General features: G+C 39.3%; 1 protein-coding gene, 1 long non-coding RNA gene and 1 pseudogene across 2 annotated transcripts in view; 1 reads left to right on the top strand and 2 right to left on the bottom strand.

The window, feature by feature from the left end:
• The window catches only part of ARHGAP22 (Rho GTPase activating protein 22), a 374,146-nt gene extending 372,360 nt beyond the window's left edge, over positions 1 to 1,786 (top strand). Inside the window, exon 10 of the mRNA XM_056800688.1 lies at positions 1,001 to 1,786. Within this exon, the coding sequence (XP_056656666.1) occupies positions 1,001 to 1,229 (229 nt within the window). The 3' untranslated portion in view covers positions 1,230 to 1,786. The remainder of the gene's footprint in view (positions 1 to 1,000) is intronic.
• LOC130454750 (uncharacterized) lies at positions 1,238 to 16,409 on the bottom strand. Its single transcript, XR_008912565.1, has 3 exons — positions 14,921 to 16,409; positions 2,889 to 2,987; positions 1,238 to 1,718 (listed from the first exon to the last, which is right to left on the bottom strand). It is a non-coding gene; the product is annotated as an uncharacterized LOC130454750 (long non-coding RNA).
• Positions 16,410 to 21,310: 4,901 nt separating this feature from the next.
• Positions 21,311 to 23,385, bottom strand: LOC130454743 (U1 small nuclear ribonucleoprotein C-like; annotated as a pseudogene).
• Positions 23,386 to 23,667: the final 282 nt, after the last annotated feature.

Raw genomic sequence — 23,667 nt, 5'->3', positions numbered from 1 at the left:
TTGGTCCCAAGGCAGAAGAGCAGCAAGGGCTAGGCAGTTGGGATTAAGTGACTTGTCTAGGGTCACACAACTAGAAAGTGTCCAACTAGCTGCCCCAACAGTGAACTTCAAGTATTTGAAGGCTGTCAAAGGGAGGGGTTAGATTTGTTCTTTTTGCCCTACAGAGTTAAGAGTAATAAATGAAAGTTATAAAGAGAACAATGGAAGTTTGATGTTGGGAAAAGCTTCTCAACAACTAGAGCTGCCCAGAAGTGGAAGGTGAGCAACATCATAAGAGGGGGTGGGTTTCCCCCTCCTGAAAGGTTTCCAGGCAGACGCTGGAGAATAACTCTGGGGGTTCCTCTTGTCTATCAGTCCCCTCCAAATCTCAAATTCAGTGATTCAGTATTTGCACTGCCTGTCTCACAGCACGATCGTGAAGAAAGCACTTTGGCAACTCTTAAAAAAATGAAGGTATAAATGAGAGTTCCTCTTGGACACCCCAAAATCCATGATGGATGCTGCCTTCACTCTGTCAGAAAGGCCAAGAAGATGGCTAAGATTTCCCTCCTCGGGAAGATCTGCTAAACTTCTTCCCTTTCATACAATATGGCATCCACGAACAGTATTCAGATAGACTTGAAGGCTTTTTAAATAGACTTAAAATACAGAGGGAAACTTCAAGATTCCATAGACAGCATCTCCTAAGCACCTAGTAGATTGTAAGGCATTGTTGGAAGTTACAAAAAAGAAGTAGATTGGAAATAAGTCTTGTAAACAAATAGTGACAATGCTGGGGTCTGTAACCAAAGGTCTAACGTGCCTCAAGAAAATCATGGCGTATCAGTGGGTTAGTGGCAGAGCTTGATCCACCCATTAATATCACTAAAGTCTTTTTCAATGGGCAAGCCCTAACGCATATAAAACAGGTCTAGTCAGGGATTCAAAACTGCCACATTACTCTTTTCCAGTATGTGGGGTCACCAAAGACTAAAGTATTATCTCTTCTCTTGGTTTTAAGAATTGAGGAAGCCAGTTCCGGCTTAAAGAAACAGATGGCACGGTTGGAAGAAGACTTAGACCAAGAGAGGAAGAAATTCACGATGCTGGAAATAAGATTGAGAAACTCAGAGCGGGCACGTGAAGATGCAGAGAAAAGAAATCAGCTTCTACAGAAGGAAATGGAAGAGTTCTTTTCCACTCTGGGCACCTTAACTCTTGGGTCAAGAGGCACCAAGGTTCCAAAGTAAAAGCCAACTTTAAAAAAAATCCAGTTTTAATTCTGCATTTTGTTTGATCTGGTGTCTTGTTCCTGCAGAGCCGCTGTCCTAAGTATTTGATTGTCCACTCATGCATCATGAGTAATACTGAAGGAACCCCATAATCCCTTGCTGTCATTGTCCTGGTTTCTGTAATGCTATATATCGTAGCAGGGCTATCAGGGAAATTAAAGGACCGCTGAAGACTGTGCGTGAAAGTTAGAGGTAAATATTACTATATCCTAAGGGGGTGGGGTGGTGAGGATCTCCAGACCCCCTTTGGGTCCCAGGGACCATCCTATTCCACGATAATGACTGCAAGCAAGTTTGGAACTTGTTCTACTGCACCTTTACCAGGCTGGAGACCAGGGTTCTACACAGTGGCCTGAAGGATGTCCAAAGGGAAAGTTTCTGATTGCATTCCCCCGGCAGCCAGGAAGGCAGTCTGTTCAACTTCTCAGTCATGGTTACACACGCTTCCTGTAATGAATGAAGTGGGACGTGGATATTTTGCATTCTTTATTAAATTTGCTTTAAAAACGTTTCAATGCTGGGGTCCTTTCTTCTAACTCTTTGGGGTCATTTTTGATGTGTTTTTGCCAAAATCAAACTTAAAAAAAAATTTAGCAGGCTTGGATGTACAACTACCACATTTGGCTTCTTGCCCAGATCTCCTCTCTCAGTGCCTGATGGTTCCTTATCCTTTACAAATAAAACAAAATGGCAAATGTTTGAAGACTAGGTATGAGGGTTGGCTGCCAGCCTACCTAACATTCTTTACATTGGGTGACATGGTGACAGCAAGTGACACCGACTCCAGAGACAGATGATTGAGATGTCCTTGAGGCAGAGTTTTTTGTTTTTTTCTATTAAATAATTTATTTTTAAATTTTTTTCCAGGATTCCATGATTCATGTTTTCTCCCTCACATCATCCCTCCCCATTTCCTGGAATTGACAAGCAATTCCACTTGGTTACAAATATCTATCTATCTCTCTCTCTCTATATATATATATATACATATATATATATACATATATATATATGTCACTCAAACCAATTTCCCTATTATTCATTTTTGTAAAAGATTGGGGCAAAGTTTTTAACGTGTGTGTGTGTGTGTGTGTGTGTGAAGGACCTCTGTCACTCTGCTGAAGCCTATGAAGGTCTCCTTAGAATAGAATTTTAAAATGTATAATTGAAGAATTATTAAATTTCAGTATGAGGTTTGGGGAAGTGACGATCATTTTTCCCCATCCAAGTTCAAAAATGTCCTGAAATCTATTTATCCATGGCCCCACTTTGGGGATCAGTAGACTGTAGGTAAAGGGTTTTAGATTTAGAAGCACAAAGTCTTTCACTGCCTTTTACTGAAAAATCATTCCCCTCACCTCTCACACTCACACTTCTCTGAACTTTGGGGGTTTAATGTTTAATGAGCCAAAGTTATGTCTTAAGCAGGTGGCCTTTGCTTGGAGTATATATAATCCCTTGTTCCGCAGGCCCTGGAGTGAGTTCTGACCTCAGTTCTCTCTCCTGTAGTAAATTCCCCAAAGCTATGTAGCTTTTTACCTTCCTCTTGGCTCTAAATTCTGAAAAATGTATGTGAGGATAAAAAAGCACAAATATCTGCCTTGAAGGATTCCTTACCTGGAATCTATAGTTTAAATGTGAAAAGTTTAGTAGTTTTCCTCTGGAAGAACAACACTGTAGGTTGTCTGTTCTTTCTCTCCTGGCAGGCAGACATTACTTGCAAAAAGGAAGGAATGGAGAAACAGGAATCATTTTAGATTAATTTATTTTCAGTTTCTTCTTGCAAGGGAAGGAGATGCTATATCAGTTTTTACTAGTCACTCTAGTCTAGTGATAGTGAACCTTTTAGAGACTGTGCCCAAACTGTAACCCTCATGCCACATGTGAACCCCCTGTCTTACCCTAGACAAGGGAAAGAGGAAGTGTTCCCATTAGGCTGCTGGACAGAGGGGTGGATGATGTGAGAAATGTCCTCAGATGAGCATGGAGAAGAGGAAGGGTGCAGCCCCTTCTGGCGTGCTCTGGCACATGTGCCATAGGTTTACCAACATGGCTCTAGTCAAAAGGGATCATGGATGTCTGTATGAGGATGCCCTTCCCTAAGATAAAGTAAAATAACGACTTGAGGTCCCAAAGTTTAGACTTCCTACTCCACCATCGATGTGTTGATTTTGATTGTAGCAATTCCTTTCTAATAAGAGAATGTCTTCTAAGGAAATCAAGAACCTTCTTCTAAGCAACTGGTCAAAGGTAGATTTTATTAGTTTCATCTTAAACCATGAGAATCTGAGAAATGGAAAGGTAAAACCACTTTCTTCTAAGCTGTGCCAAAAATACGGAAATGCCCTTGATTCCAAGCCATGTTTTCCTCTCTCCTTGGGACTTATACTAGTTCTTTGCATAAGTTTTCCTAAGAGTTCACTTGGGGTAATGGTGGTAGAGTTGGGCATGGAGGAAGCCCCATGTTGCTTGAAAGTCAGCACTGGCAGTATCCCAGAAACGGTTCTGATTGTGAAAGGAGCTCAGAGCTTTCTTCTTCTCTTGGGCTGCAATCTTTCTTTGATGTCCATCTACACATGTCCCCAGGGAAGTTTTCAATGAGCTCTTTCACAATGATATATAAAAGATTCATAAGGCTTATTATGATGACCTCCCCCACCTCCCATTTTGGGTATTTATATTTTAGTAGGCATCAAAATTGCTAAACCCTATCAGGTGTTTCATTCTTCACCCTGCTGCCAACTTTCCTGTTAGAAACAAAATAAATGAAAAAACCTGTATTGGTTCTTTGTCTCAATAATAAAGAACAAAGTCCTTACTTTGGGCTGGTTGGTTGTTTTTAATACTCAAAAGAGGACCGAAGTGGCATCTCTGGTGATGTCTTTTAACACATATATATTGGATTTAAGTGAGGCAGAGTTGCACAAAGTCATCAGCCTCACTGTCTCTTCCAGAGTTATCCAAGTTGAGGCAAGACAAAAGTCAGGATGAGTCGTGATGGTTTGGAATGTAGTGTATAACCTTGGCTTCTTTGATGTCTAACCAGTTTCTAAGCATTCCGTAGCCCCTGCTTCTACCACCTTTTATGGCCATTGGAACAAATTGTTCTCATCCATCCCTCCTGTTAGGGGAAGTCTTCACATGCCCATTGGTTACCTTCATTCTGGTTTAGCCCACCTATTGAGAGTGTTCAGGGAAGATTAGTACCTATGGTGTGAAAGCAAGTCCTTTTCAGAGCTCCTTTCTTCCTTTGGTGTCCATCTGCCACCCAGCTCTCACACTTGGTGCCAAGGAACCATGCACACCATATTTTGGTACAATCTGACTCAAGTACATTTCTAAGCCTTATAATGGATTGCTCTCATTTGTTCTCTTTGTTCCAAATGGACCTACTTGCTGGTTCCTCAAACCTGACATGTCATCTCTAATCTGTAGTCACCCCCTTTCTTGGAATACATCAATTTCACTTGGGAGCCTTCTTTTCATTCAGGGCTCTGTTCAGGGTCTACTTGCTCAGTGAACCTTTTCCTGATTTTCCCAATTGAAAGTTTCCTGTCCCCTCAAAACTTCCTAGAGGGAAAAATGGTCAGACATTCTACTTTACCTCATCACATACTACCTTGTATTATATTTATGCATATAGCATCCCCCCAACCAAGGAATGAAAAGGATATGCTCCTTAAGGGTAGGAATCATCATCACCCCTCATTGCCCTGGCCTTTTGCCTTGAAAGTAGTGTTTAATAAATGTGTTGAGTTAATTTGAGATGAAATAATTTAAGAAGGACTACTTGATGGTAAATCGCAAGCTTCAAACTACATTGGCATGTAGATGAGAATATAAGAGCAAGAGGCCAGGTTGATTTATGTGTGTGAAATGAGTGTTTCAGAAACCAGTGATTCCTACTTAGTACATCAGCCTAGTTAACATCTTTCATGGAGGAGCTATCAAGAGATGAATTAGCGCTTATTGAGTAGCAACTATATGCCAGGCACTGGGGATACAAATTTACAATGGTGCAGTCCTGGTCCTCAAGGGGTTTATATTTTCCAAAGAATTACAACATGCTCAGAGATTGTTAAGTTATGAGTCATATTCTAAAAGAAACATGCAGTTATTGAGAGACATTCCAATTGGGGTAATCAGAAAAGGTCATTTGAAGGTGTTGGTAGGTAAGGATGATTTAAGGTACCTTCATTTATAGAATATTATCAGAGATCAAATTTCCACAAAATACTGAAATGTCTTAGGATTTTCACTCCCATTGACCTTGACCTAAGTAACACCTTTATTATGAAGGGGTTAGAGACTGGAATAAGACTCTTAAAAACCATCTAATCTGTCACAGCACCCTTTACATCTTACTTGGCAAGTGGCCATCTAGTCTTTACTTGAAGACCTCTGATAAGGAGGTCTTCCAACCTATTCCACTTCTGAGGGCTCATGAGTCAAGAGTTGCTAAGGGACCTTGATGACCATGGAATCCAACTTACTCAATTTATAAATGAGGAAGTTGAGTCAGAGAGAAACTAAGTCAAGATCACAGCATATATTTGAGGTAGGACTTGAACTTGGGTCCTTTGGACACCCAAGACCAGAGCTCTATCCACTATACAACCCAAGATACTACGATTTCCCCCCCTGACATTAGGGCTAATTTACCTCTACAATTACTGCCCATCTGACACAAGAGGGTAGACCTTGAAGCAAAATGAAAATCTAATCCTACCACTTTATAGCCCTTCACATATTTGAAGACAGCCTTCTATGACCTGACCTCATCATACATTACTTCCATTAATCCACTAAACTGCATTCAGATTGACCTTATTATTCATTATTCACAATATTCCATTTTTATTCTTTTTATCTGTTATAATTTTTTACAGATTACATTGATACAATTTTTAATAACCAATTCCATTCTCCTTGCCTTTGCATACTACACTTGGAATGTTCCACCTCCTCACGTCCCTCTCTTACAATTCCTAACTTCCCTCAAAATTCAGCTCAATTGATATCTCCTAAATGAGGCTTTTCCCGATCCCTTCAATTGTTAATGCTTCCCACCCTAAAATGATTGAGTAATGGCTTTTTTATACTTTAGTCTACTTATGTGTGTACAGTGTATTTCCAACAATCAATTGTATGCTACCTGAGTACACTTTTTTTCTTTTTGTGTCTCTAACACCTACAATAGTTCCAGACATATAATAGGCTCTTAATAAACAGATGTTAATGATGTTGACGTAAGTGTCCTCTTCTCTAGGCTAAACATCCCCAGGATCTTCAACCTATTCTTATATAACACAAGCTCAAGGATCTTCACCAACCTGGTTTCCCCTCTCCTAGACATTCTCCATCTTATCAATGTTTATTTTGTTACTTCAATTTTAATTTGGGATCCACACATCTACATCATACTACTGGATTTTTTCCATGAGAGAGGACAGTAGATCTCTTCCATTTTCCCTCTGAAACAGTAACTATGGAGTCCAACTTCCCATGCCAATCTTCCTTTGCCAACTCACTCTTCTGAGCTCTTATTGCCTATTTGGTGAGCCCCTAGCTCCCAGGACTTCCTTGACCATGGGCCATCCCAGTATTACAATCATTAGGCTTAGAGTTGAAATTGTTGATTGGTATTTTGAGACCCAGGAGCTAGGGTTTGACATGTCCAGTCTAAACATCCATTACCCTTCTTCCTATGTTATATCAAAACCAAGGTGGGAGTTGCCAAATATCTCAATAGGACAGAAAAACCAATCTTCACAGTTTCTGAATGGAGTTGAGGAACAAATTCAGAAAAGAGAAAGGAGTACTTTCAAGTGAAATCGAAGGAATTCTTCTTTAATCATGACTGACATATCCAATATTTGAGAGAACTCCACAAGTTAGTAAATAAAGTGGAGAATGACAGAACAAACAAATCAGACGAAATTCAAGACAGTGGGAAAATCGAAGACACTCATCTTAGTGAGGTCTTTTCTTAATTAACTAAGCCATCTTGGGACTAGATACGAGGACATAGATTTGGACTGGGCTTTGCCACTTCCTAGCAATAGCTTTGGACAAACCACATCACCTGTTTCAGCATTAATTTCTTCATTTGTAAAACAGAGGCAACAAAGTGGGGAAAGATGAGAGCGACATCCTGTTGTTGTTTTTCCTAGTCTCCTCTTTGGTGTTTCTTTAGGGTTCCTAGCAAGCTCTTCGTGGAAAGAGATGGCTAGAGCATCCAATGATATCAAATACTGACCATCGACACTAAATTCAGACAGCTAGCATGCTGGGTATATTGGTGGCAGGACTGGATACCATCTGCCCACACATGAGAAAGAAGGGAAATAACAGAGCAGCAAAAATAGCCAAGCCAGTCAGTCTCTTTACATACATTTTCTAAAATTTGTTAAGCAAATTCCTCGTCACCCCAGCAAGTTTGCTGTTACATGACAAAGAATTGAAAAGGGGACAGTTAGAGAACTGTACTCAAGAGAATGGAGTGGAATGTCTGAACCCAATTCTATAAAGATTTCTCTGCCAACTATGTTGTACATTACACTGTTCTAGTCCCTGGGATTTAGGAATGGAAGGAAAACGATGGTCCTTACTTTCAAGGAATTTACAATTCAGGACAAATAGCTGGGCTGGGACCCAGGAGGAATGGTTCAAATCATTGCTTTGCCACTTCCCAGTGTTGTGACCTAGAAATCACCCTCTTGGGACCTTAGTTGCTTATTTTGTAAAATAAGACCTCTAACAGTCCCTTCCTGTGCTAACCATCTAATAGTAATTCATTTACACCTCCCATTCCCTCATCCATCTATACACACCCTTTCTACTCTGCCAGATCCCTATTTCAGTTGTTAAATAATTTTTAAGGATCTCATTTGAACACTAATTAAGACCTTTAGGATTAACATTCCATATTCATATCATACTTTCCTCCTAGAATCATTCTGCATATTCTCAATGTCTACTTGACTATTAGTAGAGAGTTGGAAAAGCAAAACCTAAGAAAAAGCCCAGAAAATTATTATTTCCCACCAGCATTCTCTGGATGAATAAAAACAATACTGAACTGACCAGGGGCCTCTTTTTCTGGTCTTTGCAGTCTGTGCTCCCCCCCCCCTTCTTTTTAATACCAAAACAAAAGGGCTTAGCCATCTTTCAGATTCTCATTTCTCCAGGCACATTATTGACAGTGATTTTAGGGTAAAAGATCATTGTATTTTTTTTAAGACTCAACCAAGAAGTTTTATAGATACAAACACTATTTTTCTTCGCAAACTGAATTTCTCTTTTCATTTTATCAGAATGCACTCATTCTTCCCCAGCCACTTCTCTGTTCAGAAAATCTACATCATTTTTTTTTAATTTCTGACATAGGACTTCTTTTGGGGGAAAAAACAAACCAACCGTGGTATGGTGGTAAGCAGGCTGAACTTGATGTCAGAGGAATTGAGTTTCAGTCTCAGGTCAGTCACATCCTATTTCATGCTATGAGAAATCAACTGACTTCTCTATTTGAAAATTTCCTTGTCTGCCCAATGAAGGCAAATAAACTTCATGATCCCTTTCAACTCTCAGTTGCCGGTCCTATGATCCAGACTGGTCCAAGGTGAATCAGGGATCATAATTTGGGTCTTCTGACTCCAAAGCCTTTGTTGTTTAGAGTTCATTCTAGCCTCTGTATCTACAGAGGGCTCATATTTTTAGTTATTCCCCAAATATAAATATATGGGCAGATATCTACAAGTTATTAAAAATGGCAGCTCACCTTTACATAAATAGCAAGCAAAGTGCTTCATCTACATCATCTCAGTTGATCTTCATATCAACCTTATGAGGTTCCTTTCTATTGCACACATTTTACAAGTGGGGAAACTGATGTTGAGAGATTTTTTAGGATCTAATTATATCTCTAATGAAGACTTTAAATCATAATATCTACTGTTTACATGACACAGATAATGAATATCTGAATCAAAATTGGAATCTAGTTCTTCCTGACACTAAGTACAATGCTCTATGGACTAACCTTTTCTCTTTTTCATCAGAAAGGATTCTCCTTAAGCTACACTGAAATCTTTTTTTTTTTTAACCCTTACCTTCTGTCTTAGAGTCAATACTGTGTATTAGCTCTAAGGCAGAAGAGTGGTAAGGGCTAGGCAATGGGGGTCAAGTGACTTGTCTAGGGTCACACAGGCTACACTGAAATCTTAATCATCTTTTCAATTGATTTCCATTCTTTAGAAGAAAAAAAAGAAACAGAAACAGCATAGGTTAGTAATAATGGATTTGAATTCTGGAAGATGTGGGTTCGAAGACTGCCATAGATACTATTTTTTAAAATTATATGCCCTGGAACTTAAACTCTCCGGCTATCAGTTTTCTCATCTGCAAAGCAGAGAGTTTGAATTCCAGAGTTTTTAAGGTCCCTTCCAGGCCCCCATCTGTGCTCTAATGGCCACAGCATTATCAAGTTTTGTTTATATTTTCTGTAGAATTCTATTCATTCAGAATTCATGATAATCCTCCCATGGGCAGAGGCAATTGTGACTGGAGAGGGTGGGACTTCTTCTTTCACTGACAAGACTCCTAGCAAATTCCTCCAAAAAAGAATAGCTTAAGTCTTTAGAAGAATTCACTGGTCTCGTCTGCCACCTACTGGGTAAAGGAGCCTAAGAGAAGGGGACAAACAGAATCTTAGAATCTTAGGGCTGGAATCAAGATACCAGAGCTGGAAGGGAGAAGAGAGAACATCTGGTCCAGCTCCCATTGTACAGAGGAGACACTTAGGGCGGGCTCAATGGGTTAGGCAACTGGCCCTAACTGCCAACAGCAGACCCAGAAGAGAATAAAATCATCTGGTCATCCTATACTGCTTTGCCCCAGTATCCCCGCAAAAGAAGAGAATTGTGTTTCTGACCCATATATTGCTAAATTTGGTTTATCTATGACCTGGAGCCAACAACCTCAGCAAACATCTTCTATCAACATCAGTCACTAATGAAGGCTCTGGTACTAGCTGTGGGACCTCAGACAAGTCACAAGCTCTCTGAGCCATAGTTTCTCCATCTCCCAAATATCGATGGTCATACTTGGGAAGCTAGTGAGATAATGTATGTGTGGATGCCCTGGGCTCCTGCAAAATGCCATGTTGGTATGTAAGGCAGCAGTAGCTCTAGCACTTAGCACAGTGTCTGGCACTGGATGCTAATAACTGTTTATTGGTTGTTATTATTATTTTCCTTTAAAACACTTTATTTTTTCTTTGAAGATCTTCTGAATTTGAGACTGTCTCTTTCTTCACTGTTATCTCTTATTGGTTATTATTAATAAGAATATCATAATTATCTCCCATGGGGCAGCAGGAATATTAATTTTCTTTTCTTCTTTTATCTTGGGGAAGGTGGATTCTTCAAATTGTAGGTCAATAAGCTTGTCTTCAAAGGGCAAAAATCAATGGCAAAATTCTAAAAACTCACTATTAAAGGTAGAGTTGATGAACGTTTAGAAAGGGAAGCTGTGAACGTTATAAGTCAGAAAAAATAATTCATTAATAACAAGTCATGCACGTTTAAAATTTATATCAGGTTGCTTACTGTCTCAGGGAGATAGGAAGGATTGAAGGAAGTGGGGGGAGAAGATGGGAAGGAGGGAGATAATTTGGAACTCAATTTTAAAAAATGAATGTTAAAAATTGTTATTACATATAATTGGGAAAAAATAAAATATTAAAAAAAGAACAAGGCATGCCTTCATTTGCTCTTTTGCCCTGATTAAAGTATCACAAGAAAACTGTGGATAAAATGGAGAGTTAGAAGGTCTCTGACAGTACTTAGGAGGATTGAGAATTAGTAAAATAACCAGAAATGAAAATGGTTGATTGATGGATCTGTCTTGGAGACATCTCTAAAACAATGATCATTTATCTTGCACTTTAACATTTATAAATACTTCATTTGCATACATTATATCATATATAAGAGTTGTGGTGAAAGGCATGGAGAGAAAGAGAAAGAAGAGGAAGAAGAAGGAGGAGAAGAAGAAGAAGAAGAAGAAGAAGAAGAAGAAGAAGAAGAAGAAGAAGAAGAAGAAGAAGAAGAAGAAGAAGAAGAAGAAGAAGAAGAAGAAGAAGAAGAAGAAGAAGATGATGATTCAAAACCATGCTAATCTAGGACCATTTGAAGGAGGTAGAGATGTTTAGAGAAGAAAGAGAAAATTTGGGGAGTTCAATGTTAGTCCTCTCCTAGTAGCTGAAGGATAACTGCCAAATGAAAGATAGATTAGACTACCCTAGAGGGAAGAAATGGAAAATTTCATGTGGTAGTTTTTTACTTGATTAAAGGAATGTCCAAAAATAAAGTGAACTCTTTGGGGAGCAAAAAGGAAGAAAGTTCTAAGTCCCTCCCTTTAAAGAAGACCTTTAATCAGTAGTTAGATGAACACTAGCAAGGATTTGATGAAGAGAATTCTTGCTTTGGCACACATTTCTATATCATTTTCAAGTCCCTTCCAACTTTCATTCTAAAGTATGATTCTACAAGATAGAAGTCTGTTTTTTTTTAAACCTTTACCTTCCCTTTTGGAGTCAATACTGTGTATTGGCTCCAAGGCAGAAGAGTGGTAAGGGCTAGGCAATGGGGGTCAAGTGACTTGCCCAGGGTCACACAGCTGGGAAGTGTCTGAGGCAAGATTTGAACCTAGGACCTCCCGTCTCTAGGACTGGCTCTCAATTCACTGAGCTACCCAGCTGCCCTCAGAAGTCTGTTTTTAAACAAACTTTTCCTCTTATATTTCCACTAAACTCCTCCATGTCTCATCAGAGATGGAGCTGTCTACCTGCCAGCTAATTCTCACCTATGGCTCCAAGAAGCTGTAGCATGTACAATGGTCACACTCCGGGGAAAACCTTCTCAGCAGATGAACTAAAGATGGGCTTCAAACCTGTCAGTGAGTTAGGTGGGGGTGTCCACCCTAAGTAGGTGAAGATTTTCCTTCGTGGATGGGAATGTTTTGTTCCAACAGCCACGAGGGCAGATGAAGCAGGTACTATGGAGAACTTGGAGCTTGGTCAGACATTGAACACCAAAGACACTAAGGTCACGTACTGCATCCAAGGCCACCACTAGTCATCTTGCCTTGTGTTGTGCCACTGGACTTCACCAACTCTGGAAGAGAATGAGGCTGATGACTTTGTACAATTCTGCCTCCCTTTATCTAATGTGATGCCATTGGTCCTCTTCAAAAATAAAAGACAAACAACAACAGGGGTGGAGATGACTTTGTCTTTTTAAAAAAAAAATATATATATATATTTAAATAATTTTATTTAAAATTTAGATTCCCTATTCCCACACTCTAATAAGCTGTATAATTTTTGTTTAGATTTTTTCTGCTACAAACTACAATAAGCTTCTTTATTTGGAGACAAAACACAGTGGCACTACTGGAAAGAATTTCACATTACATTTTTTTTCTTTAAAGGACAAGCAAACTTTCAGGGTCGATAATGGGCAAGCATGTCTGACTGACATTGGTCACCTTCTAGCAGTTCACTGAATCTGGATATTTCTGAGAAGGTTAGAGAGTTTTTGGATTTTACAAATATCTTAAAATACTTTTTAGAGGAAAAATTGCAAAAGTTCTGCTTCTAAGTTTACTTTTCTCCATGATGAAGTACAGACATACAGGAAATGTAATTTGAAAATATTTAGTCCCGATTTATTTGCTCCTCAAGTGAGCTTAGGGGGAAGGGGTGACCACTAAGTAAAGATCTCTCTCCAAATCTGATCACTTGATTTCAATGTGGACAGCTAGAGGCTTCCTCCCTTGCTCCTCTCTTCTCCCAGTTGTAGTGTTCTCCTTATTCCCCCCAATTATTTTAAATTGACTAATCTATGTAATATTGTATCCTCTATAATGCAATATGGGATCCTTTTGGTGAGGTATTATTTAATTTGTCTTTATATCCCTAGCACCTGGAACTTAGTAGGAACTAACAAGTGAACTGATATTTTCTTTTCCCAGTAGTTAGTATGGACGGAACTAAGATCTCATAGGAAAACTGGAAGGTTTTATGTATGAGTGTGAGAGGAAAGAAGAAGAAGGAAGGTAACTGAATTCTGTATCAGTGCTGGATAGGGTAGACTTCCAAGGGATGCCACATGGGATAAATTAATCTAATTGGGGAAAGTATGTGACAGAAGGCAGCTATTGGCTCAGTGGCTAGTGCTTGAGTCAGCAAAGACTTGGAGTCCAGAAGACCTGAGTTCAAAGCTGGCCTCAGACATTTAAGTTTGGTGACTTTGGGGCAAGTCCCCTTGATTTCCATCTGTGTCAATTTCCTCCACTATAAGATGAAGATGATAATAGCATTTCCTCCCTTCCAGGGTGGTTGTGAGAATCCCCTGAGATATTTGTAAAAAGCACTTAGAATAGAGCCTGGAACATAAGCACTTTATAAATCCCTATCCTGTTATTTCTATTCCTTACACCACCCCATCCTCCATTCCCTAGAAAAGCACAGAAGGAGAAGAGTCAGTACAATGAAGTCAGGTGTCCCCTCCACTATGAATTTACTTATGGGCATGCTTGGGTCAAAAGTATATCATGAAGGGTAAGGAGACCCATTCTGGTTCATTTTGTTTTCTACTTCAAACACTAGTTGAACTCTACCATCCTCATCACCCTTGTTTTCCTTATACAAATATATCCCTTCTGAGATGGTTGAAGTGATTTGCCTCAGGTCATATACTAGGAAGCTTGGGGGCAGGATTTGGCACCAAGTTATGATTCCAGGTCCAGCCCTCTATGCATTATTGCAACTCTAATTCAACTCTTTATCAATGGAAATTCTGGTATAACCTAATACTTTTGGATCCTTTAATGCTAGAGAGTAGAACTGACTATGGAAAGTTAGAATAACAGAATTTATAGCTAGGAAGGATCTTAAAGTCTTCTAATCCAACCTCATCATTTTATAGATGAGAATCCTGGGTAAGTTGTTCAGTGAGCCTGGACCTTGGTTTTTTCATCTATAAAATGATGAGATTTGACTAAATGACTTCCCAGGCTTTTCATGGTCAGTTCTAATCCATGTAGAGTCTTTAGCTTTATCCATCATCCTAACCTGATGGCAACTGGCTTGCCCAAACATGAGCCATAAGTGGCAGTCAGAATTGAAACTCAGATCTGCTGATTTCAAATCTAGACCTCTTTCCACTACACCACACAGATTTCCTTCTATATGCAGGGAAAAAAAACTCAGCAGAGTGGAAGATTTGGTACTTTTTGATCCTTGAAGGCAAGTCTGACTGGAGTGCTTGAGCTCTCCTAAGTGTGTATTGTCATTCCCCTAGTGGTTCATGGCCAATGTATAAGCCATTGGAAGTCATGTTTCTGACTCAATTTTGGAGCCCTAGACTGATCTAAACTCGGTGAAGCAGTATGAAAGAATGAAATTTTTTTATGTTACCCTTTTTAAATCTGTACTCTCCTCTGAGCTCTGTTTATGATGAAAAATAGCAAAGAAAAACCAATTTAGGTATAGGTAAAAGGGAGATAAGGAGAGGTATGTAAATAAAGCCCCAACTGGAGCAACATTTTGGCGGATTTCTAATTTTACTTCTGAGGACACTTACCTTCCTGGTAACTAGGGAACTCTTTAGTAGACATGTGGCCTCCTCCTGGTGCTTGGCGCTTTGCCTTAAAGATGGCAATGCTGAATCTGAAGTTTGGTTTTTCTTGTTGGCCCTAGCTTCTTCATTTTTTCTAGCCATCTTCTGCTCTTTATTTTTTCAGCCCAGTGGTAGAGGATTGATTTCTCCATTTTTCTGTGGGAGAAGTCCCAGGGGGTGACAGGGACACGTGTCTTGGTGATTTTGAGCCCAGGTGTCTGGTTGTCAGCCTTTCTTTTCCTTATCACTTGATTCCTTAAGGGGCTGAGAAATGTCAGGTTAGGCTTCATGAATACTATTAGTCCTGCCAAATACCTGGGTCTGTAAATGGGTAGTCTAGTAGCTTCAAGGGATATTAGAAGTCCAGTCTCAAGTTGCTGACCCCTTTTCTTTCAGAGAAGTTGCCTGGATCCAGATAGGATATGATGAAAATATTGACAACGAACCTAGGGCTCAAGGTTGGACTCCTTCCATACAATTTCTCCAGGGACAATTCTGTCTGAAAGGCTTAAGAATTGAGGAGAGGGATGGAATTTCCTCTTCTGATTGCTCATTGTCATAGAATAATGCATAGATAGCACTCATAGGGATTGGTGCAAAGTGTTCTACCAACAGCCTTACCCAATAGGGTCATGAGGAGTATAGCCTATACTAGATAGGACCTATCTCCTGAGATTTCTGAATTAGGCAAAGACAGTGAAATTGAATGAAAGTTCCATTTGTACCTCTTATTCCTAACCTATCCCTCATATGTGTTGTTTTGTTCTAAATTGGTACTGGAGAGGGATCACAGCTGGGCTATAATTTCATTATCCTGCCCTTTGATCTTCTTAAGTCTTTCTACTGTGGAACTTAAATCTGAAAACAATGATTTAGAGGAATATGAGTCCAGTTCCACTGAAAAACCAAAAGCAAAATGGCCTCTTCAATTTTTATTTTTACTATTGTCTCCAGAGCTGAGATGCAGCACCCACCTAAAGTTTTCTGGACATTTGACTTGGGGCCACCCAGGCTAGTGACTCTAGTCTCAGAGAGGCTATGATAATTCATCCTTCTAATAAGATAATTTACTTCACAGGCCTCAAAGTCTTCGAAAGAGCTAGAGTTCCAGAATTTTGGAAGGTCACCAAATATTGATTTCTCCAAACCTGACTTCTCTAGATTTCCAATTAAATCTCCAAAGGGTCAAATCCATCCAATCATTCTCAGAACCTAGATGACTTCTGGAAGATCTTTTGGTCCAAATGGTTATGGAAAGCTTTTGTTCTGTGACCTCATTGTGGACTGAACCAGGTTTTGGCGTCCAAGTTTTAACTCCAAGCTTGGCAACCAGCTAAATCTTTATACCTTGCAGAAGAGGAACAAAAAAGATTCCCAGCCAAGACTACTAAAATTTGATTTAATTTCCTTTCTGCAGTTTCAGAGACAATAGTTCTAGAATGTTGATGAAGTCACAGATGTAAATATTCTACTCTATTTCAACCTAAAGATGGATAATGTGGACAAAGATACATCAGAAAATAGAGTATATTTAGGGAAGCACGTGAAAACTAAATAGAATAATAAATGTTTGTGAAGTGATGCCCTAAATTAGAACTCTACCTTCTTGAAGACCTGTAAGAACTAAGAGTGATGGCAGTATTTATCACACTAAGTTCTTCCTGCCTACGTCCTCAAGGCTCAGCAGTTAAATAAACAAACTCATAAAGTAAAATGACTGGTGGTGACAATTATCAATTGGGATGGAAGATGTGGTAGAGAATCTAGACTTCCCACACAGAATGGTATGTGCCTGAAACAGACATCCTAATGAGAGCAATTAAATGTGATTCAAAAAGGCAACATGACCTCAAGGATAATGCCGAGATTTGACAGGATCTGAAACAGAACTAGAATACAGCTAAAAGATACATCTTTTTTTTTTTTTTAAATAACCCTTACCATCCATCTTGTAGTCAATATTGTGTATTGGTTCCAAGGCAGAAGAGTGGTAAGGGCTAGGCAATGGGGGTCAAGTGATTTGCCCAGGGTCACACAGCTGGGAAGTGTCTGAGGTCAGATTTGAACCCAGGACCTCCCATCTCTAGGCCTGACTCTCAATCCACTGAGCCACCCAGCTGCCCCCTAAAAGACACATCTTGACCAGAAATAATAGAGTGGATAAAAGGGAAGGGGAGGAACATCTCATATCAAGAAGTTGTACCGCTATGTAGAAATCCATGAACAGAATCCAAGGACAGAAAGCATGTCAGAGAACATTTGGGTAATATAGAAAAACTGGTAATATCTAGGTGTTTGAGTCTTGATCCTGGTTCCTGGGAAGGGGTAGAGTCCAGAATGATGTAAAGGAATGGTTTGGGGAATCAAAGACATCATCATGGAACAAGACAGAATAGGCTATGAATTTTGCTCCACTATTCTTTCCGTTTAGGATCATTAAATTGGCAAGTCAGGGAACTATTAAGATATTCTATGTGTAATACAGCAAAACACTTGACAACATGACCTTAGTGGATAAAAGAAAGGATGTAACCTGAATTATGATACATAAAGTTAGATTTAAGATAGGTTCATATACAAGACCCAAAACACATTGATTAATGCATTTTGGAAGGACTCTAGAGGACTATCCTAGGGATCTATACTTGATCTAATACGTTTACTAGTGCCTTGGAATTAAGAGATCAGTTTGGAAGGGGTTTTAGATTATTTTCTCTTGCTCTCTGGACAGAAACTAGAACAAAAATTTGATGTAGAATAGATTTAAGGTTGATATTAGGAAAAACTTCCTAACAGCTGTCCTAGGAGTGGGTTGTCATAGGAGATAATGGGTTCTCCACTCACTTAAGGGTTGGATGGCCATTTTTGGGGCTTCTGGGAATAACTGAAATAAGAGGGGATTCTTGTTAAGAGTTGACCTTGGAGGACCCTTCCAACTCTGCGATTCTATGATTCTGAAATATAAAGCTTCTGCCCTTAGATACCCAGGAAAATCAGTTACACAAGTAAAGAATAGGTGCCTGGGTAGCAGTTTATGTGATGAGCTCCCTCGTTTTCTCTATTTGGTACCTCAAGGTCCCCTTTAGCTACTAAGGATGATAGACTCTTTATGAAGGATAACCTCTCTGAGTCTTCAGTCATATCCTTTCTTGTTTTCTGTGGGAGCTATCCCATTGATTATTTATTCCCTCTTTGTCTTCTTCAATCATCACCTCCTGGCTACTTCCCCATTGCCTATAAACATGCTCATATCATCCCCAAACTTAAAGTAAAAACCTTTTTTCTCTTCTCCTTTTTCACTGCCAAAGTATTTTTGTCATGTGTATTATTGCCTCCACTTCATCACCAGATTGCTTCTTAGTCCCTTAGTATTTGATTTCCAGTCTTATAACTGTTTCTTTGCTAGTAAAGCACTCATGAACTTTGTTTCTCCTGCTTCCCCTGCCCCTACTTTGCTACCTTTGGCTCTAAATAGAAAAGACCTTTAGATACCTAAGGGTTTTTTTTTTTTAAGGTGAAAATATCTAGGTTCTTCCTTTTTAAAACTGTAAATACAGAATCATTAAGGATTTTTTCCATGAACTTTCCCAAACTTCTGCATCTCTGAAGATTCTTTCATATGAAATCATATGAACTTAAAAACAATCCTCATTCTTTTTAAAAAACTCCTCTGCAGTTTTTAATACTGGTGTTCCTCCCTTTCCACATCTCGTTGCCCTATCCTGGTTATTTTTGATTCCCGTAATCTGCCACTCTTCTTTCTGGGTTTTCCTTCTACCTCTTTGGCTGTTCCTTTTCAGTTTCTTTTTCAGGATCATCACCCATCTCATGTTCTCTTATGTAGATGCTCTCTAAGTTTCAGTACTAGGTTTTCTCTTTTTGGAGATTCATGATTTCGTTTATTAATATTTCAGTTATCCATATGTACATGATGCCTAAAACTATATACTTAGCCCTTATCTCTTTCTTGAACTCCAGCCAATGCCAACTGATTTCTGGACATCACAGTCTTGTCCTTGGCTTCTGAGACTCGAAGATTTTATATTTTCAGTGGTTAACCACATGAATTGTTCACAACTCTGCTCTGCCCAACTCCCTGCATCCAATCAATTAAGCCTTATTAAATTCTGCCTCCACATTTCCCACGTGCAATTTTTTTACTTTTGCAGTCTGTTTGGCTCTTCACATTGTAATATTTTCTTAGCAAGTTCCTTGCTTCTAGTTTCTCTTCTTTGTAATTTAACTCCCCTTGGTTGCTCCAATAGTCTTCTTAAGGCACAATAATTATCCTAAGGCCCTCCTCCAACAAGATATTTCCAATGTGGCTGATCCCTTAACAGATGCAACCACTAACTTTGAAATTGATAATCAGGGATTCAAACAAGTGAATTGTAAAAGATTATGGCCACCACAAGCATTTTCCACTCTCATGAGCAATGAGCCTCCTTTGAAGAGTTGGACTGGAAAATTACCATTGAGGTCCTTCAGATAGTCCTGTTTGTGGGTGGCACTAGAGTGACTAAAAGAAGCCTTAGAAGATAATTATTTTGAAGATTAGAAATTAAATGTCTCCATAAATGTGACACATGGCAGAAACTTAGCATTTTATGACACGGTCTATTTAAATGCTATTATAAAAAAAAAAAAACCCTAGCCATGGAAGAAAAGATGGGCACAGAATATAATTTCAAATGATATAAATTACAAGGAGACTAAAGGAGTCTAAAAAGTGCTTGTCACTTTTGTTCCCAAACCTTCAATGGCACCTTATAGAATAAAATACACATTTCCCAAGCTTGCATTTCAGACTCTCCATAAACTGGTTCTAACCTATGTTTCCCATCCATAAGTTATTCTTCATGCATTTGTAGCCAACTCAACTTCTATTTAGACATGGTGGTTTCTACCTCCAGGCATTTTTTTCCAAGCCATCTTTCATGCCAGAAATATATTTTTCTCACCGCTACCTTTCAGAATCCTTACCTTCTCAGATCAGATGCCACCTCTTCCACGGTTGTCCCTCACCTTTCTAGTGCTCTCCTCTTCTTAAGTCTGAGTCCACATTGTCTGTCTCCAGCAGAATATAAACTTCAGAGGGCAGGGACTCACACAACACTCCATTTCCTAACCATGCAATTTCACTATCAGTCTCCCATGTCTGGAGAGCTCTTCCTTTTTAGCTAAACCCATCCTCACCAAGAAGCCTTTCCTGATCCCCCTGAACAGTAGTACCATTCCTCTATTATCTTCAAATTTGTCTTATCTATGGCCTATTTATATATAATGGTTTGCATGCTGTCTCTCCCATAACCCTGTGAGCTTCTTGAAAGTGAAAGCAGAGACTTTTTGTTAGTTTTTGGTGTCTTCAGGGCTTAGCATTTAACAGTGCTTAGAACATAGTAGATGCTTAGTAAATATACTTGTTGACTCCACTAGAGCAAAGCAGTCTTAAGGCCCTTCTCCAAAAGGTATTTCTAATGCAGTTGATCCCTTAACAGATACAACCACAGAGAAGACTTTGAAATGGATGATCAGAGACTCAAACAAATGAATTAAAAAGATTATGACCACAAGTGCTTTCCACTGTCATCATGGACAATGAATGTCCTTTGAAGAATTGGATTAGAAAATCACCGTTAAGTTCCTTCAGATAGCCCTGTTTGTGGGTGGCATCGTAGTGATTGTATGAAGCCTTAGAATAACATTATTTCATGATTAGAAATTAAATGTCTCCACTAGACAACCCCCCAGGCTTCTCCTTTGTGCTATGGCCAGACTAGAATACTGGTATTAGAAGTCACAAGCTATGATCACCACCCAGATATCCAAATACTCTAAAGAAGTATTAGAAAGAGCTGGATTCAACATTGATGCTTAATTTCTTTATGTTATCTCAAGCAAGACATTTAACTTTTCTGGCTCAGTTTTTTCATCTATAAAATGAGGTTAAATTATATGATCTCTAAGGTGACTCCTATCTCTAAATCCTACAGTTCTTTACAGTTCTATATATGTCTCCAAGGGCATACTACTACATTTTTAATCTCCTTATTTTTTTCATGGGAAAAACTTATCCTAATGGACTTCTTTTCTTGCCTTCCACCATTATTTTTAAGTCAGTTTTTTGCTTAACACTAACTTTTGGTATAGTATTGGATAGTTTATAGCCTCTACCATTAATTTTCTCACCTAATTTGCCACCATTGTGAAAAAGTGAATGCTGATATTGCTCTCATTTCATAGATGAAGAAACTAAGACTCAGAAAATGAAGTTAATTGCCTACAAACATAAACACTAGAAGGGTGGCTACTTGAATTGTTGTTCAGTGCTCTCTAATGGACCACATATGTATATTTATTTTTTTGTTTTCAATGCTAAAACAATCAATACTTTTATTTTTATACGTCACAATACAAATATAAGCTGCATTTCTGCCCTACTCTTGCTTTTAAAATTGTTTCTTTGACAGGAAGTGGGAAGGCTTCTTACATGTTTGGAACAGTAGTTGGGGGGGGCACAAAAACTGGCAAGCTATCAACAATCATGACAGAATGCTCCAACTCTCTAAAAAGAGAAATGCAAATTAAAATTCTGAAGCTTCACTTTACACAATTGTGAGAAAGAGGACAAGAGGAAAATGATCAGTGTTGGAAGGACTGTGGAAAGATAGGCACACTAATGCAATAATGATGGAGCTATAAATTTGACAGTTCTGAAAAATGATTTGGAATTACTCTAAAAAGTCACTAAAACACCTATCTTTGACTCAGAAATATCGCTATTGGCATATAACCCAAGAGAGGCAAAGATAGTGGGAAAGGTCCCATATATACAAAAATATCAATAACAGTAGCAAAGAACTACAAGCCAACAATACCCACCAATTGAGAAACATCAAACATATGAGATATATGACAATGACAGGATATTGTGCTGTAAGAAATGAACATGGATTAGAGAACTATGTCAAGGCTTCTATGTACTAATGGTAGAGGGAAAGTAAGCAGAAACAGGAAAAAACAATTTACACAACCACCACAGTATTAAGGAACACAACACCGATAGACTTCAAAGTCTGATCAATGAATGTATTATGCAACGGTGACTTCAGAGGACTGGTAAAGGATGTTTCCTTTCTTTTCCTTTGGCAGAGAGGTGTTAAACCTGTATAGGTAAGGGAAAGAGAGAATTTTTTGACATGACCAATATGATTTTTTTTCTTCACTGTGCTTATTTATCATAGGGGAGGGAATACTGAAGGGCAGGGGAAGGGGGACCACTGCAGAGTTAAAACTATAGGTGTAGAAAAAGGGAGAATTTTTAGATAAGTCCAATATGCTTCTTCTTTTCTTTACTGTGCTTATTTATCACAGAGGAGGAAAATAATTAAGGGCAGGGAAGGGGTTGGACCACTGAAAGTGACTGTGATGTAAAAGAGTATCAATGTTTTAAAAGGGAAAGGGGAAAAAAAGAAAAAAAAACACATCTGAGGCCCAGGATCATGATGTTCTGGTGAAATAGAACAAAGAAGTGAAAACTGAGAAATGGGCTTCCTTGCATTTCCTTTATTTTATCTGTCTGATCATCACTGGATGAGTGGGGACCATCATGGGATGGGGAAGGAGTCTCATCATTGCAGGCCAGGTATCATAGGCATGTGACCTCCCATGGGCATCCTCATGCCAGGAAGCGGCCCCACAGGCTTCATCCCAGGAGAGGGAAGTCCCATCATGCTAGAGTAAAGAGGTGGGATCATAGGCCCTCCAAGTGGAGGAGCAGAGAGAAGATTGGGAGGAATTCTTCCTTGCTGAAATGCAGTAGTTGTTTTATCAATCAGGCTATGGGCTTGCTCTTCCATTCATTTTCGATAATAGTCTCTCACATTCTCTTTGTGCTTCCTTCCATAAAGTGGGTCTTCCTCACAGATGGAAAATCGTGAGAAAGGTAATCATAGTAATCACAGTAAAACTTGGGCATGATGTTCGCAAGTGCCTTATTCTGTTCCAAGAACCTTCAGAATAGCCTGGATGCTCTTATTGAACAGCTAAAATGGGACCTGGCTCTTCAGACAGACACTCAGCAGGGTCCCCAAAGGATGGACTGCATCCCAGCAACAAGGAGAAGAGGAGATGCTGCCGCTGAACACTAGAAGCTCGACCGACTGGAGTAGAGGAGGGAGAGAGAAAAGGAGGATGGAGGAAGGGAAGGGGAGAGAGGAAGGGAGAAGAAGGGGGGGGAAGAGAGAGAGAGAGAGAGAGAGAGAGAGAGAGAGAGAGAGAGAGAGAGAGAGAGAGAGAGAGAGAGAGAGAGAGAGAGAGAGAGAGAGAGGAGGAGAGAGAGAAGAGAGAGAGAGAGAGAGAGAGAGAGAGAGAGAGAGAGAGAGAGAGAGAGAGAGAGAGAGAGAGAGAGAGAGAGAGAGAGAGAGAGGAGAGAGAGAGAGAGAGAGACGAGAGAGAGAGAGAGAGAGAGAGAGAGAGAGAGAGAGAGAGAGAGAGGAGAGAGAGAGAGGAGAGATCCAGAGAGAACAAACACCCAGCTCAGCTCAGGGAGAGAGACCTGTATAGATATTTAAAGACAAATAATTTGTCTCTCATTTTTTCCTTTAACTTATCCATATAAGGATAAGGCTCCTTATAGGATAAAATAAAAATTCTAATCATTTCATCATTCTAGCCACCCTCAACTAGAGATGCACTTCAGCTTTTCTATG

This window comes from Monodelphis domestica, chromosome 1 (genome assembly GCF_027887165.1).
Source record: "Monodelphis domestica isolate mMonDom1 chromosome 1, mMonDom1.pri, whole genome shotgun sequence".
Classification (NCBI taxonomy): Eukaryota; Metazoa; Chordata; class Mammalia; order Didelphimorphia; family Didelphidae; genus Monodelphis; species Monodelphis domestica.
Note: the sequence above shows the minus strand (reverse complement) of the source record. Positions and strands in the feature narration are given on the sequence as shown.